Source organism: Plecotus auritus (genome assembly GCF_963455305.1).
Source record: "Plecotus auritus genome assembly, chromosome: 7".
Lineage (NCBI taxonomy): Eukaryota > Metazoa > Chordata > Mammalia > Chiroptera > Vespertilionidae > Plecotus > Plecotus auritus.
In genome coordinates, this window is record NC_137774.1 from 45738602 (window position 1) to 45751025 (window position 12424).

A 12424-nucleotide genomic window follows, 5' to 3' on the forward strand; every position below is an offset into this window, starting at 1 on the left:
GGTTGGAGGGGCAGTGTTCCCAACTAGCTTTTCACCTAGGCCAGTGGTCGGCAAACTGCGGCTCACGAGCCACCGTTTGCTGCTCTGTTGACTAATGAGTTTGTCGACCACTGACCTAGACTCTCGATTCCAATAATTACAGGCTGTTGCTGTTGTCGTTCCTTGTGATTAAGCCCCTATCCCAGTGGTCGGCAAACTCATAAGTCAACAGAGCCGCAGTTTGCTGATCACTGACCTAGGCCTTCTTCACAATGAGCAATGATGCACCCCCAAATGCTGCTGTCTGCTATAGAAACAAAACAAGAAAAACCACTATTCTTATGCAGAAAATTGTTAGAAAGCCACAAAGTAGGGGTGTGGCCTCTACCAGACAGAAAATGTCACCTGAACTTCCCTGAAACGGACCCATTGGAAACAAAGTAGCATCCCAAATTACCACACATGAAACAAAGGCTCTTCATTTTAAGTTTTTAATGAAAGTTGTGTTTAAGATTACTTTATTCCTGCATCTTCTCAATTGTTTCTTCCTTGTATTTTCCCTTTTCCTTTCCTACTTGGCGAGATTTGGCTTTACGTTCAAGGATCTTTTTGCGGTCTTTGTCCAGCTTTAGTCTAGTGATAACCACCTGCAGAAAAATAAAGACACTTCTAAACAATACAGATCACATGGGAAGGCCCAACATTCAATTGCATTTACCAAACCTAGGTAATAAACACCAAGACATAAAATGATGAACTCAAAAGTGCCAAAAAAATGATTCTTCAGCTCCCAAATCAAACCCATTAAACGTTCACTAATGCTCTACCAACAGAGAAGAGGCAATGTGATGTCAGTGAATTTTCTCGTATCCTCTTCTGTGCTTTATTAGAAAATCTGCTTCTTTTTCTACTGCAAAATAAACCATTCACTCCTCTCATCCTAGTTTTACAAGCTAACCAAATCTTAGTTTTGTTTCTATACCAACTTTAGAGCCGTAAGATTGGAAAGCCTGCACTCATGCTTCAACCTGCAAAACCTTCAATGAAGTAACAGTAAAGATCTTATTTCAACTCATCACTAAAGACCTCTAGACTGTGATAAATTTTAGTCTTACGAAGAAAGGTGAGGGAAGAGAGCACTGAACTAGTTCTGGAAATATAGCATGGCAACCAAAAGAACATCTCGGCCATCATGGAACTTCTATTCTAGTACGGAGAGATGGAATGATGGAGAACAGGTGCGAAATCACATAGGGTAATCAGGTGAGGCGCTCCTGATAGGGCTACATTTGAACCAGACACCAGTAAGAGAAGGGGTAAAAGTTATCTGGGTATAGAAGTGTCCCACAGATAACAGCAAGTACAAAGGTCCAGAGGCAGGAGAACTTAAGTTGTATAGGTGTGTATTTCTCAAACTTGAGTGTGTTTAAGAATCCACTGGAAGGCTTGTTAAAACAGCTCCCTGGGTCCCATCCCCAAATTGTCAGTAGAACTGGGAGAATTTGCAATTCTATCAAGTTGCCAGGTCACCCTGCTAACCAGTGGATACACTCTGAACAGCATGGTTGTAGGAACAGCAAGGCAAGTAGACACATGGAGTGGAAGATGACATGAAGTGGCTTGTGAGGGGTGATCAGGTATGGTCTTATCGGTCACTCTGATGGTTAACAAGCAGACAGGATTCTGTATATAACATACAGCAGTCAAAATGTCTTATTGATCAATGTGGGGTATATAATAAAAAAAAAAATGACACTTTGGCCTGAGCAATTAGGAGCATAGAGCTGTTATACACTGTGATGGTGGCAAACAGTGAGGTTAAGGATAATATCAGGAATTTGAACATGTCAGGTTTTAGATAACAATTAAGATACCCACGTTGAAAAATAGACAACTGGACTGGAGGTCTAGGTTGGAATCATCTGCAAGTCCTAAGACTGGAATAAGTGATGACTACAAAGGTGCAAACTGAGGCACTATCATGACACTTATAATCCAGGGGTAAAGAACATGGCAAAATGTTAATAGTGAATTGTAGGTGAAAGATATGCAGGTGTTTTACTGTATAGTCTTTTGACTTTTCTGCAGTGTGAAAATTAGATATTTGGTTCCAACTTAAAATCTTACAAAATAGCCCTAGCTGGTTTGGCTCAATGGATAGAGCATCTGCCTGCTGACTGAAAGGGCCCAGGTGTGATTCTGGTCAAGGGCACATGCCTGGGTTGCAGGCTCAATCCCCAGTGTGGGGCGTGCAGGAGGCAGCCGGTCAATGATTATCTCTCATCACCGATGTTTCTCTCTCTCTCACCCTTCCTCTCTGAAATCAATAAAAATATATTTTAAAAAAAATCTTAACAAAATAAACACTTCAGTATCTAAACACTCACCAGGTGCCATTACCTTAGTATTATACGTAAAACTGCAAGAGAGAAATTAAGAGAGTAATATTGGAGAATTTGTATTAAAGTCCAGGACAGGTACCTGCTATAGGAATCAGATCACATTTTCTATCTCGGCTTAGATTATCACTCACTGTTAATTTGATCTAGCTTTGAGCTTCAGGTTCCCTCCATTAGTAAAGGGCTCAATACCTACTTTGCAGGGTTGTAAAGCTGCCTTGCTGCTCACTCAATTGTTTAATACACCAAAGCAAGCAGGGTATAAGCTCTATTTCATCAAAAAATTACCCCACTACCTAGATTTTAAGATCTGTTCATTGTTGTTATTGGCCAATCAGGTTACTAAGCTTTTGAGGAAAAAGTACTTCAAATATACACATATAATGATGGTTAAAGACCTTGATTTCATAAACATTTTAAGTATTAGAATACTGAATTCACATCTAAAACATATTTCCATGGGACTGTTCTATAAATAAGCACTCACATTTGCCAGCAATAGCTTTCATGCCTTTCTCCCCTCTCAAGCATTCTCAAAAACACCTACCTTGCTGGGGTGAATGCCCACATGAACAGTTGTACCATTAGCTTTCTCCCGTTGCACTCGTTCAATGTAGATGACATATTTCTTCCTATAAACCTGGACTACTTTGCCAATTTGCTGCCCTTTGTAATGTCCTCGAACAACCTGAGTGCAGATTCAAAAATAACAGAAATATATAGATAAAAAAACAAGATTAACCTTGTAAATCAGGAAACTATGAATCTTGTAAACGTTAATCCCTCTATCAGATCTATAGGACCTCTCCATTTTGATTTAGTTAATAGAAATGAACTAATAATTCTGTCTCTAGCTTTAATTAATCTGCAAACGAACCACACCCCCAGAGAAATCTACAATGATGGACTGTGCACCCTTAAAACTGATGGTTCACCAATAGTGGTGGGCTTGTTAAAAGCCCCTGGCTATTTGTAGCAAGCAGAAAAGAAGGAAATTGTTATTCCATCTCAAAGGGAGCAGTAGGAACACGTATATTAATTCACAACCCACTGAAGTGTCCAACCTAGTGCCAGTCAAAGGGTGGGCAGCAGCAAGTATTTAAGGAAACAAACCACTTCCTCCCCAAAGGTTAACTGACAGTTTTCTACCCAGGAATCCCGTTTGTCAGGAGGCAACCCAAAGTGCTTCTGGACAGATGCTTCTTTCCAACTGCAGACTTTCTTGCATTAAGAGATGCTGAAAGCAGAAGACTGACTCCCAAATCTAATGGCAATGTTTGCACCTGCCGAAGGCTGTTCTCAATCCGTACCACTATTGGGGAACTAGTTCCATTTACTTAAACGAGTGCAAGCCTCATGAAATATTATTGCCGATACGCCAGCCACTTTAGAGACTGCTTAAAGCCTTGCTGCAGGTTACTGCTAAGAAAGAAACATTTATAGAAATTTCCACTTACATAGATTTGACACAATTTTTTCTGGTAAACTCAATCAATCACATGAAGCCATGGTTCTGTTAGAAGTTCTGTATCTTAATTTTTAAAAATCATTAAATTTATTGGGGTGAAAAGTATCTGGATTTTGATTCAAAGATTGTTCACTGGTCCTCAAATGCCTCTTCAATGACCAAACATAACGAGAAAAAGATAAACCCAAATGTTCTAGTTCTGAACTATCTTTCTCGCTCTTGTGTTGGATCATGGCTGCATCTGATGCTTGGGTCAACTGACTTTCACCACAGAGTCAAAAGTAGCATATTTTTGGTTTGTTTTCAGTCCCTGGCTCAACTTTTGCAATCCTGTTCTGGAGCAACTGTCTGCGATGTGTCACTCTCAGAATGCAGTCCCTTTTCCAGGCCAAGTGACCCAAGCACAGTACATACCTGAACTTCATCATCCTTTCGGATGGGCATGGACCGAACATTGTACTTCTGTCTCAGCTCTTTGGAAAGAGGAGACGACATAATCTTCCTTCGAATGTGGGAAGGTGCATTGAAATGCCTTTTACGGTTCTTGCTCCGGTCAGAAGTCACAAAGGGATTGAACTTCATTTTGACTAAATAAAAAGTAAAAAAAAAAAGGGGTAAATGACCAAAACCCCATTCACTTTCCAAACAAGTAACAGCAACAATTTTAGAATGCTCACAGAAACTGTCGTGTTAACTCCATCACAAACTACTTGAACTCAACGGCCCATCAACTTAAGTGTGAAATTCTCTATTTTGCTTTACTGAAACAACTTCAACATTTGTTTAGGCAATAAAGTATTTTCCATTAGTAACACAATTGTTTTAGTTATTAAATTTCTTGTTTACACTCTCCAACTCCTTAAGTCCTGCCACAGGGCTTTAATCTCTAATGAATTAGGGCAAAGCTGACTGACAACTCAGTTCTTCAAACATAACGTTTTAGAAAGACCAACCAGCGTTAATCTTACACGGGCTTGAGTGTAAACACATTTAGCTCCCTCCAAAATTAATCAGGCCACCCATCCGGAACCTGGAAAATGTAGATCTTAGGTCCAAAATTCCTTCCAATGGGCGGGCGCGGTTTGAAAATTCCGTGGCTTTACTAAAAGTTATTTCGAGACCATTCTTTAGAAATTACACTGCCTAGACCTGACTCCAAATCCACAGGCCCTCTTCCCCTCCAGCTCCCGTTTCCGAATCCCAAAATCCTTTTCCCTTCCCCAGCCTGACGGCCCTGGAGCTAGTGGGAAAAAGGTCGAAACCATCTTGGACCCTCTCCCTGGCTGCTACTCGGCCGCTGAGAGAGTATTGGGGATCCCGAAGTCAAGAGCCACCGCGCCCAACAACGGATGGCGGCGGATTACACGCGCTTTCCCGGCATATCCTCACCCGCTGGCGCTCCTACGATGGCCGCAAGAGGGAAGAGATCCACACGCTGTTTCCGGTTCTGTAAGTTCACGAGAGCTCTCGCGAGACAGACGTCTAGAGCGAGAGATGCGCGGAGTTTGAACGGGAAGAGGAAACTGGGGGGAAATTGATGACTAGTGCCACCTCACGGCTAGGAGGGGAACTGCGAAGGACTACAAAACTCCCTTTTTAAGGTCCTGGTTCCTTTTTTCGGAGCTCTGGGTTCTGCAGCTGCGTCCTCTGGGAAGCATCGTTCCCCGGCGAGTGGCGGGGACTGCTTAGGGTCGGACTGCCCCAGTGGCTGCTGAGAAAACGAGCGGCCCCAGGGGACCCCTGTCCCTTCCTTCACTCCTGAGCGCCCCGGCAGCGGACACTCCACTATTCCGGAAAGGACCGGTGCTATCTTTGACCGCCAGGTGGCGCTGGGACCCTAGCTGGCCGGTCACCTCGGTTACCTGGCCACACCATCCCCGCCCCAGCCAAAGGCGTGGGCGTGTCGAGTGCGCTGGTCCTTTAACACCCCACGGAGGCGCTGAAGGTGCCTCCCGGCCCGCCCCAGATTTCGTCCGGGCGGGCGAGGGGCCTTCCGAGGACTGGGGCCACAGATCAGTTTCCCACTCCGCTCAACTGGTCAAAACCAACGTTTCTAACAAGCCTGCAGGTGATGCCCTCGACCACACTTTGAAGGAGCCTGGTGTGCGGAAGCCCTTACTTGCGCGAGCTGTGCCCCTTTCTGCATTTTACCTCCTGTCATTCAGTTCAGGATCAGATGGAAGCAAGGCGGGGAGGGGGGCCCAGGGGTGTGGAGAGGTTCGCTCCGAGCGGCTAACAAATTGCAGTGTCGAGCGAACGTCAGCCCCGCCGCGCACCTGCAGGGGCTCGGATTCTTTTGAATGAATAATACAGGTGTTGTACTGAGGGGAGGCAGAATTCATATTACATAAGACGTAGCGAGCTTGCTGAGCGCTGGGGCCATTTTCCTACTCCCTTTACATCTTTAGATCCTTTATACACTAAGTACCCTTGTGATGCTGGTATTGTTGTCCCCATTTTACAGATGCGGACACTGAGCCACAGAAAATTGAGAGGAACTTGTGCAAGGTTATACAGAACCCATGGGTTATAGATAAACCGGTGCAGGCTGGCTTCCCAGCCCCTTCTGGTAACTGTATATAGTCCCAATTGTGGGAACCCATTAGGTCGAGTCAAAGAGTGAGGAACCATATACTTGGGGGCCCAGAGTAGTCAGTAAAGAACATGTGTGTTCATGATTTAGAATAGTCGCAGATTTTACTTATAATTTAAAAATTCAGTGGGAGTTACTCTGCGATTCGTTTCAACAAATGTTTATGGAGCATCTTTGACGAGCCAGCCTCGGACTGGACACTGGAGCTACACAAGGAAATTAGCCACAGTGTCTGCCTTGCAGGAAGCTCAGGTCTAAGATGAGAGATAAGCAATGAAATCAACAATCCCAGGATCCCAGGAGAAGTGCCGGCTGAGCCCGGGGGCCCTGGGTGGCCTTGGTGATTCTGTGCTTGTGCTTCCAGAACAGAAGGAAGCACTGGGGTCAGGGAAGGCTTCTGGGGTGAGGTCATCCTTGACTGAGTTTTGAAGAATGTAACATGAGCTCCACGAGGTTGTGCGACTAGCTTGAGGGAAGGCATGGATATGTGAAGCAGCATGACACATGGTCTCCGGTGCCAGGTGCTGGAGTGAGAGGCGTTCAGAGGGAAGCCACAGGGCTCTGGGTCCAGCTGAGTGCGATTTGGGTGCTGAGAGCCACAGGGCTCCCTTCCTGGTTTTCACGGTCTTGCCCCTTCTCTTCTTATTGTCCTTACTAGTTTCCTGAACTCTCTCCTCTCTGGGTCTCCCCATCATCTTCCTCCCTTCTCACAAAGCCCTCCATGTTTCTTCAGCACCCCATCATTTCTGCCCCAGGAGGTCACCCGTCCCTCTCAGGCTCCCTTATCTCCCCCCTTCGTGCAAGCCTGAGTCATCAAAATTAAACCTCCAGCCCAGCATTTGGACACCATAACCGCTTTATACGGCGTGAAGATGACAGGGGTACACATGGTACACACAGAGGCAAATTACTGGTGGCCTGGTTGTAGCGTCTGTTTATCGTCACGAGTGTCTGTTGGGTGTTTTGGCTCTACCCTGCATGATCCTCTGGCCACCTCGCCTGGCTGCCCGCTCTTTCCCTCTTCCTTACATTCCTCTTACATAATTTGAAAGGTCCTTTCAAACTGGCTCTTTTTTCTTCTTCTTTTTTTATTTTTCTTAAATAGGGGAGAGCACGAATGCAGTCCCCCACTACCACAAATTATGCGTCGGGTTTCCCACATTTGGGGAAATCGCAGGGGTCAGCACATCTGAGTGCCATGGATAAGCCTCGCCCTGGGAAAGCCACCTTCTGATCATGGTATCTCCCTTGCCAGGTAAGTATTGAAACTGGCTCTTTTGGGTCATGTTGAAGCTGGTCTTTATGAAGCTCCCAGACACACCAAAGCAGGAATTATCCAGATTCCATGCCTACATCCCTGGACTAAACCTTTTTTCCAGACACCAAAATCATCACATGTATTTGTTCCTTCATTCGTTTGTTCATTCATTCACTCATGCATTCTTCAAATATTTATCCAGCGTTTATTCTTTCCTAAATTGTATGCCAGTCATTTGGTGTGATCTTACCAAGATCGAGAGGACCTAGCCTCTCCTTAAGGAGCACATTGTCCAGGAAGAGATGGACTTGTCCACAAATGCACATAATAAAGAATCTTGGGAAGATGATGGGATGCAGTCAGTTCTCACTGAGCGAAGGGGTTGGGAAGTCTTCACAGGTAACCCTGGAGCTTTCCAGGGGGAGGGAGCCGCATAAGCAAAGGCCTGGCCCGGGGCCTGCACCAGCACTGCTTGCTGGAACTGCAAACAGTTTGTGTTGGGAATTATTGTGTTAATTTGTACTGGGTTAGAAGAGGATAAAGGAAGGTGAGGACTTGTGAGGACGGGGCAAGGTTGCTTATTTTGTGCCCCCTCCCCAAAAAGGACATTTGGACTGATGAGGTGGTGAGAGGGAGAAGTGGAAATAGTAGCAGAGCTATCTGTCATTGGCAGGCTTCACTGAGGGGAGAGGTCATAAGACTCTTTGAAGGCGCAGAGGTCTCTAATGTGTGTGCCCAGACTCCTGGCAACCCTGGCCCAGACCCCACCAGCAATGTATGGCTCCTTTACTCGGCAGTCCTAGACTGTGCAAGTATATATCAGCGTAAAGTTTATTATGATATGTTAAACAAAAATTTTAACTTCCACCGCTGAAAGTTGTTTTCTTCTTTGTTTGTCTTTAAAAAGGAATTTATCGGGTCATTGCTAATAAGGAAAAGCAGGTTGTGGGCATGAAGTCTAAACCACCAGCAGCAGTGCCAGGTGGGAAAGCCAACCTGTCCACAGCCCTGGAGTTGATGACTTTCTGTTGTTGTTGTTAATCCTCATCCGAGGATATTTTTCCATTGATTTTTAGAGAGAGTGGAAGAGAGAGGGAAAGACAGAGAGAAATACATTGATTGGTTGCCTCCTGCACGTGCCCTGACCAGGGCCTGGGCCGGGGAGGAGCCTGCAACCTACGTATGTGCCCTTGACCAGATTCGAACACAGGACCCTTTGGTCCACAGGCCGACGCTCTATCCACGGAGCCAAACCGGCCAGGGCTGATGATTTTTTTCAAAACATCAGGTGGTGCCCGGCTGGCATGGCTCAGTGGCTGGTTGAGCATAGACCTATGAACCAGGAGATCACAGTTTGATTCCCAGTCAGGGCATATGCCTGGTTAGTGGGCTCGATCCCCAGTGTGGGATTTCTGGGGGGCAGCCGATCTATGATTCTCTCTCATCATTGATGTTTCTACCTCTCTCTCCCTCTTTGTTCCTCTCTGAAATCAGTAAAAATATATAAAAAACAAACAAACAATCCATCAGGTAGGGCCCAGCCGCTGTGGCTCTGTGGTTGAGCATCGACCTATGAACAAGGAGGACACGGTTCGATTCCCAGTCAGGGCTCATGCCTAGGTTGCAGGCTCGATCCCCAGTGAGGGGCATGCAGAAGGCAGCCGATCAGTGATTCTCATCACTGATGTTTCTATCTTTCCCTCTCTGAAATCAATAAAAATATATTGAAAAATTAATAAAGAAAATTGTATTAAAAAATAAAACCTCAGATGGGGGGAGAAAGATATAAGTTGTTTGAAAGAATTTACATTGGCTACAGATAAGATCAGTGGAATAAGGTGAAGTATGGGCAACAGTCTGAAAAGTTTATGTGTGAGCAAGAATGGAGGCTCCTGGGTGCAGTGGTGCCTGGCAGAAATAGCCACCTGGAGGTTAATTCAAAGTTCCAACACCAACATACACTCAGGAATATAAGCGTTCTTGTTGCTTTGCCCTGCAGTTAACTGATCAACCCCTTCTTGTCTCTACCTTCTACCCTGTGGTAATTTAATTTAGGACATCTCAGAATTTTCTCCTTATCAAATGGGAGGTGGCTGTGGTGTGTGTGTGTGTGTATGTGTGTGTGTGTGTGTGTATGTGTGTGTGTGTGTGTGTGTGTGTGTGTGTGTGTGTGTGTAGGGGAGGAAGGGAAGAGTAAGAGTGTACATTCAGCCGCAGGCCTCCACCCATCTGTCTGTCTTTCCATCTAATGGTATTTTCCTGTAGTTCCCTGACCCCAGGGTGGTTGCTTAAAGCAAAAGGTTTTATTTGAGGAAGGGAAGGAAGGATAGAGAAGAATAAAAACAAGCACATTAAATGATGGGGCCCAAAGAAATCCATAGGAACTTAGGAACGCTGAGACTATTAAACTTTTTACCTCGTTCCTGGGGTGCCTGGTAAGCATAAGATGTCACACCCCTAACCAGACAAACCAGCCCCACAGAGCCAGTAGCTCGCACTCTGGAACCAAAGCGCAAGCTGTGTGGCAGCTCTCAGTCTTGGGGCCGGCTCCTTACCAGGCAGTGGGTGTGTACACTGCCAATGTCTGTGGCTTCTAATATAATTTTTCAATTTAATTTTTGATTAAGTAATATGTTTACTTGGTTCAAAAATCAAAAAGTGTTAAAGGAAAAATTTCCCCTCTCATTTCACTATTTCCTGTCACCCTTCCACCATTCACCACATGGTTTTTTGTGTATTTTCCTAATTTCTTTATGCATGAATCAGCAAGTTGGAATGTAAATTATCATTTCCCTACTTTCTACACACACTCTAGTACCTGATACCAGTGTTGCACACCTTGCTTTTTCCTGGCGGCCATTGTATCCTGGAGGCTTTTCATGTCCGTTCGTAGACGTCTTCCTTGTTCTTTTTAAGTTTTATAGCCAGTCCCATTGATTGGCAGAGGCTTTCCCCAGTGCTTTGTTATTGTGAACAACACTGCAATTACATAACAGTATGCATATGTCACTGCCCGTATATGCACATATGTCTGTAGGATACATTTCTCGATCAGGAATTGCTGGGCCAACCTGGAAATTTTGATAGATAATGTCAAACTTCCCACTCTAGGGGCTTTATCAGTATGCATGCCCACCACCTCAGCTGCTTCTCCTCAGTGTGGTCAGCAGAGTGGGCTTTGAGACTTCAGGCTTTGCCAATCGAATAGGTGAGAACGGGTATGCCGGGAGAATTTCAATTGGCATCTCCTTCACAAGTGTGGCCGAATAAATGTTTAAGAGCCATTTGCATTTGTATTTTTAGATTGTCTTTTCCATCCAAAGTGAATGATCTTAAAAGTCCAAGCTCGGAGCGTCCCACCTGCATTTGCAATGTCTCTGGAATCTTTGAGAAAATAGATACCTTTATTTTAAAAATAGCTTTTGACATTCTTTGAAAATAAGAGAAGTGCCATCTACGAGCCACTGCTGGACAATATGAAAACACTACAGGTATTTTGAAATTAATTTTTGACAAACAACAGAATCTAAAATGAGGTCCCCAGAAATTCATGACACTGTTGAAAGCAGCCTGGCTGAGGTTAAAACAGACTCGTTAGAGTCTTCTTTTAAATTTAACGTTTGTATTCCTGTAATAAATACTTTCCCCATGAATCCACCTGTATTCCCCAAATAGCACCTACCTGTGTGCTCTTCTCTGGCCTTGAAAAGAGTCCACACGTGCTTTAAGTCAACCCTCCCTGTGTCCCGAATGTTCCCTATCGCATGGGTCCTGCTCCCTGATGGGTCCCAGAGAACAACCACTTCAGGAATCGGGGAACCAGGTAAGAGGCAGCGTGCTATTTCTTTCCCCACAGGTAGCAAACTGCCCAGAGAGGTATAGGTTGTGGAGGGCTCAGCTGTTGGCACACCTGGACTGCAAACAACCGCCAGTTTGAGGAAGTAGCTGGAGGTTGTTTTTGTTTTAACCATAAAATTAATGTAAGAGTATGGCACAATGACTTATGGGCCTTAGTAAACAGAAAATAGTTGTTCCCGAATGGCTTGCTCCCCAGTGGTCCTCATCAGGGATCCCCAGTGCAGTCCAGGGTGTGGTCCGCAGGTGACGAGGCCTTGCTCAGCGGCTGACAGCACCTGGGTTTCAGGATTCGTCGAGACTGTAGTGTCCCTGACAAGCAACATCTGCTTTCTTCCCCACCCTTCCTTACCCAGCCCAGCCTGGGAATCCACCTCGCAAACTGGCCCAGCTGGTGTGGCCTCTAATGAGTGGTTGGTTCATGAGGAGGAGGCCTTGGGCTGGGAGAGGTGGGAGCCCCAGGGGTTAATTTGCCCACATAGTTCGTAGCTGATTCAAGTCTTGGCCATTAGGCTTCTGTACTCCCTGTCTTCCTGTCCATCCTTGACAACCCAAGGCTCAAAATGTGGGCCATTCCTTGGGCCTGGGAGGCTTGGGGAGCACTCCGGCTGTGTGTGTGGGCCGTTCTGCTGGCCTCGGCCTCTGTCAGCAAACTCCTGTTTCCCATTGTGGCCCTTGTTCCCAGGAAGACCTTGGTCTGTTACTTCCCCCAGAAACCCTGGGCCCCAGCCTCTGAGATTAGCTACTTCCTCGGGGAGGTCACCTTCCAGGCTGGTGATTTGAGGGTGGGAAGGTGCACAGCGGTCCGGCTGTGAGGGTCAGGGGTGGGCACTGAGATTCTGGGGAGCACGTGTGCTTTGGGCCCCTTCTGT

General features: G+C 45.6%; 1 protein-coding gene across 3 annotated transcripts; it reads right to left on the bottom strand.

Moving 5' to 3' along the window:
* Positions 1-450: 450 nt before the first annotated feature.
* RPL26 (ribosomal protein L26) lies at positions 451-5742 on the bottom strand. 3 transcript variants are annotated; one of them, XM_080678016.1, is made up of 4 exons: positions 5236-5742; positions 4261-4433; positions 2926-3066; positions 451-626 (listed from the first exon to the last, which is right to left on the bottom strand). In XM_080678016.1, exons 2-4 carry the CDS (start codon positions 4426-4428, stop codon positions 498-500), a joined length of 438 nt encoding a protein of 145 aa, XP_080534142.1. In that variant the 5' UTR covers positions 4429-4433; positions 5236-5742; the 3' UTR covers positions 451-497. The 3 variants fall into 3 exon arrangements, with proteins under 3 accessions (XP_080534142.1, XP_080534144.1, XP_080534143.1); XM_080678018.1 differs by having other exon boundaries at positions 454-626; positions 4877-5243; XM_080678017.1 differs by having other exon boundaries at positions 454-626; positions 5211-5238.
* Between the last annotated feature and the right edge of the window lie 6682 nt (positions 5743-12424).

Excerpts from the sequence above, each read along its gene's own strand:
- RPL26 (XM_080678016.1), bottom strand. The coding sequence starts at position 4,428 with ATGAAGTTCAATCCCTTTGTGACTTCTGACCGGAGCAAGAACCGTAAA. Across the intron at positions 3,067-4,260 it reads GAAAGGATGATGAAGTTCAG|GTTGTTCGAGGACATTACAA; the intron begins GTATGTACTGTG and ends ATCTGCACTCAG. Across the intron at positions 627-2,925 it reads TGGGCATTCACCCCAGCAAG|GTGGTTATCACTAGACTAAA; the intron begins GTAGGTGTTTTT and ends ATTTTTCTGCAG.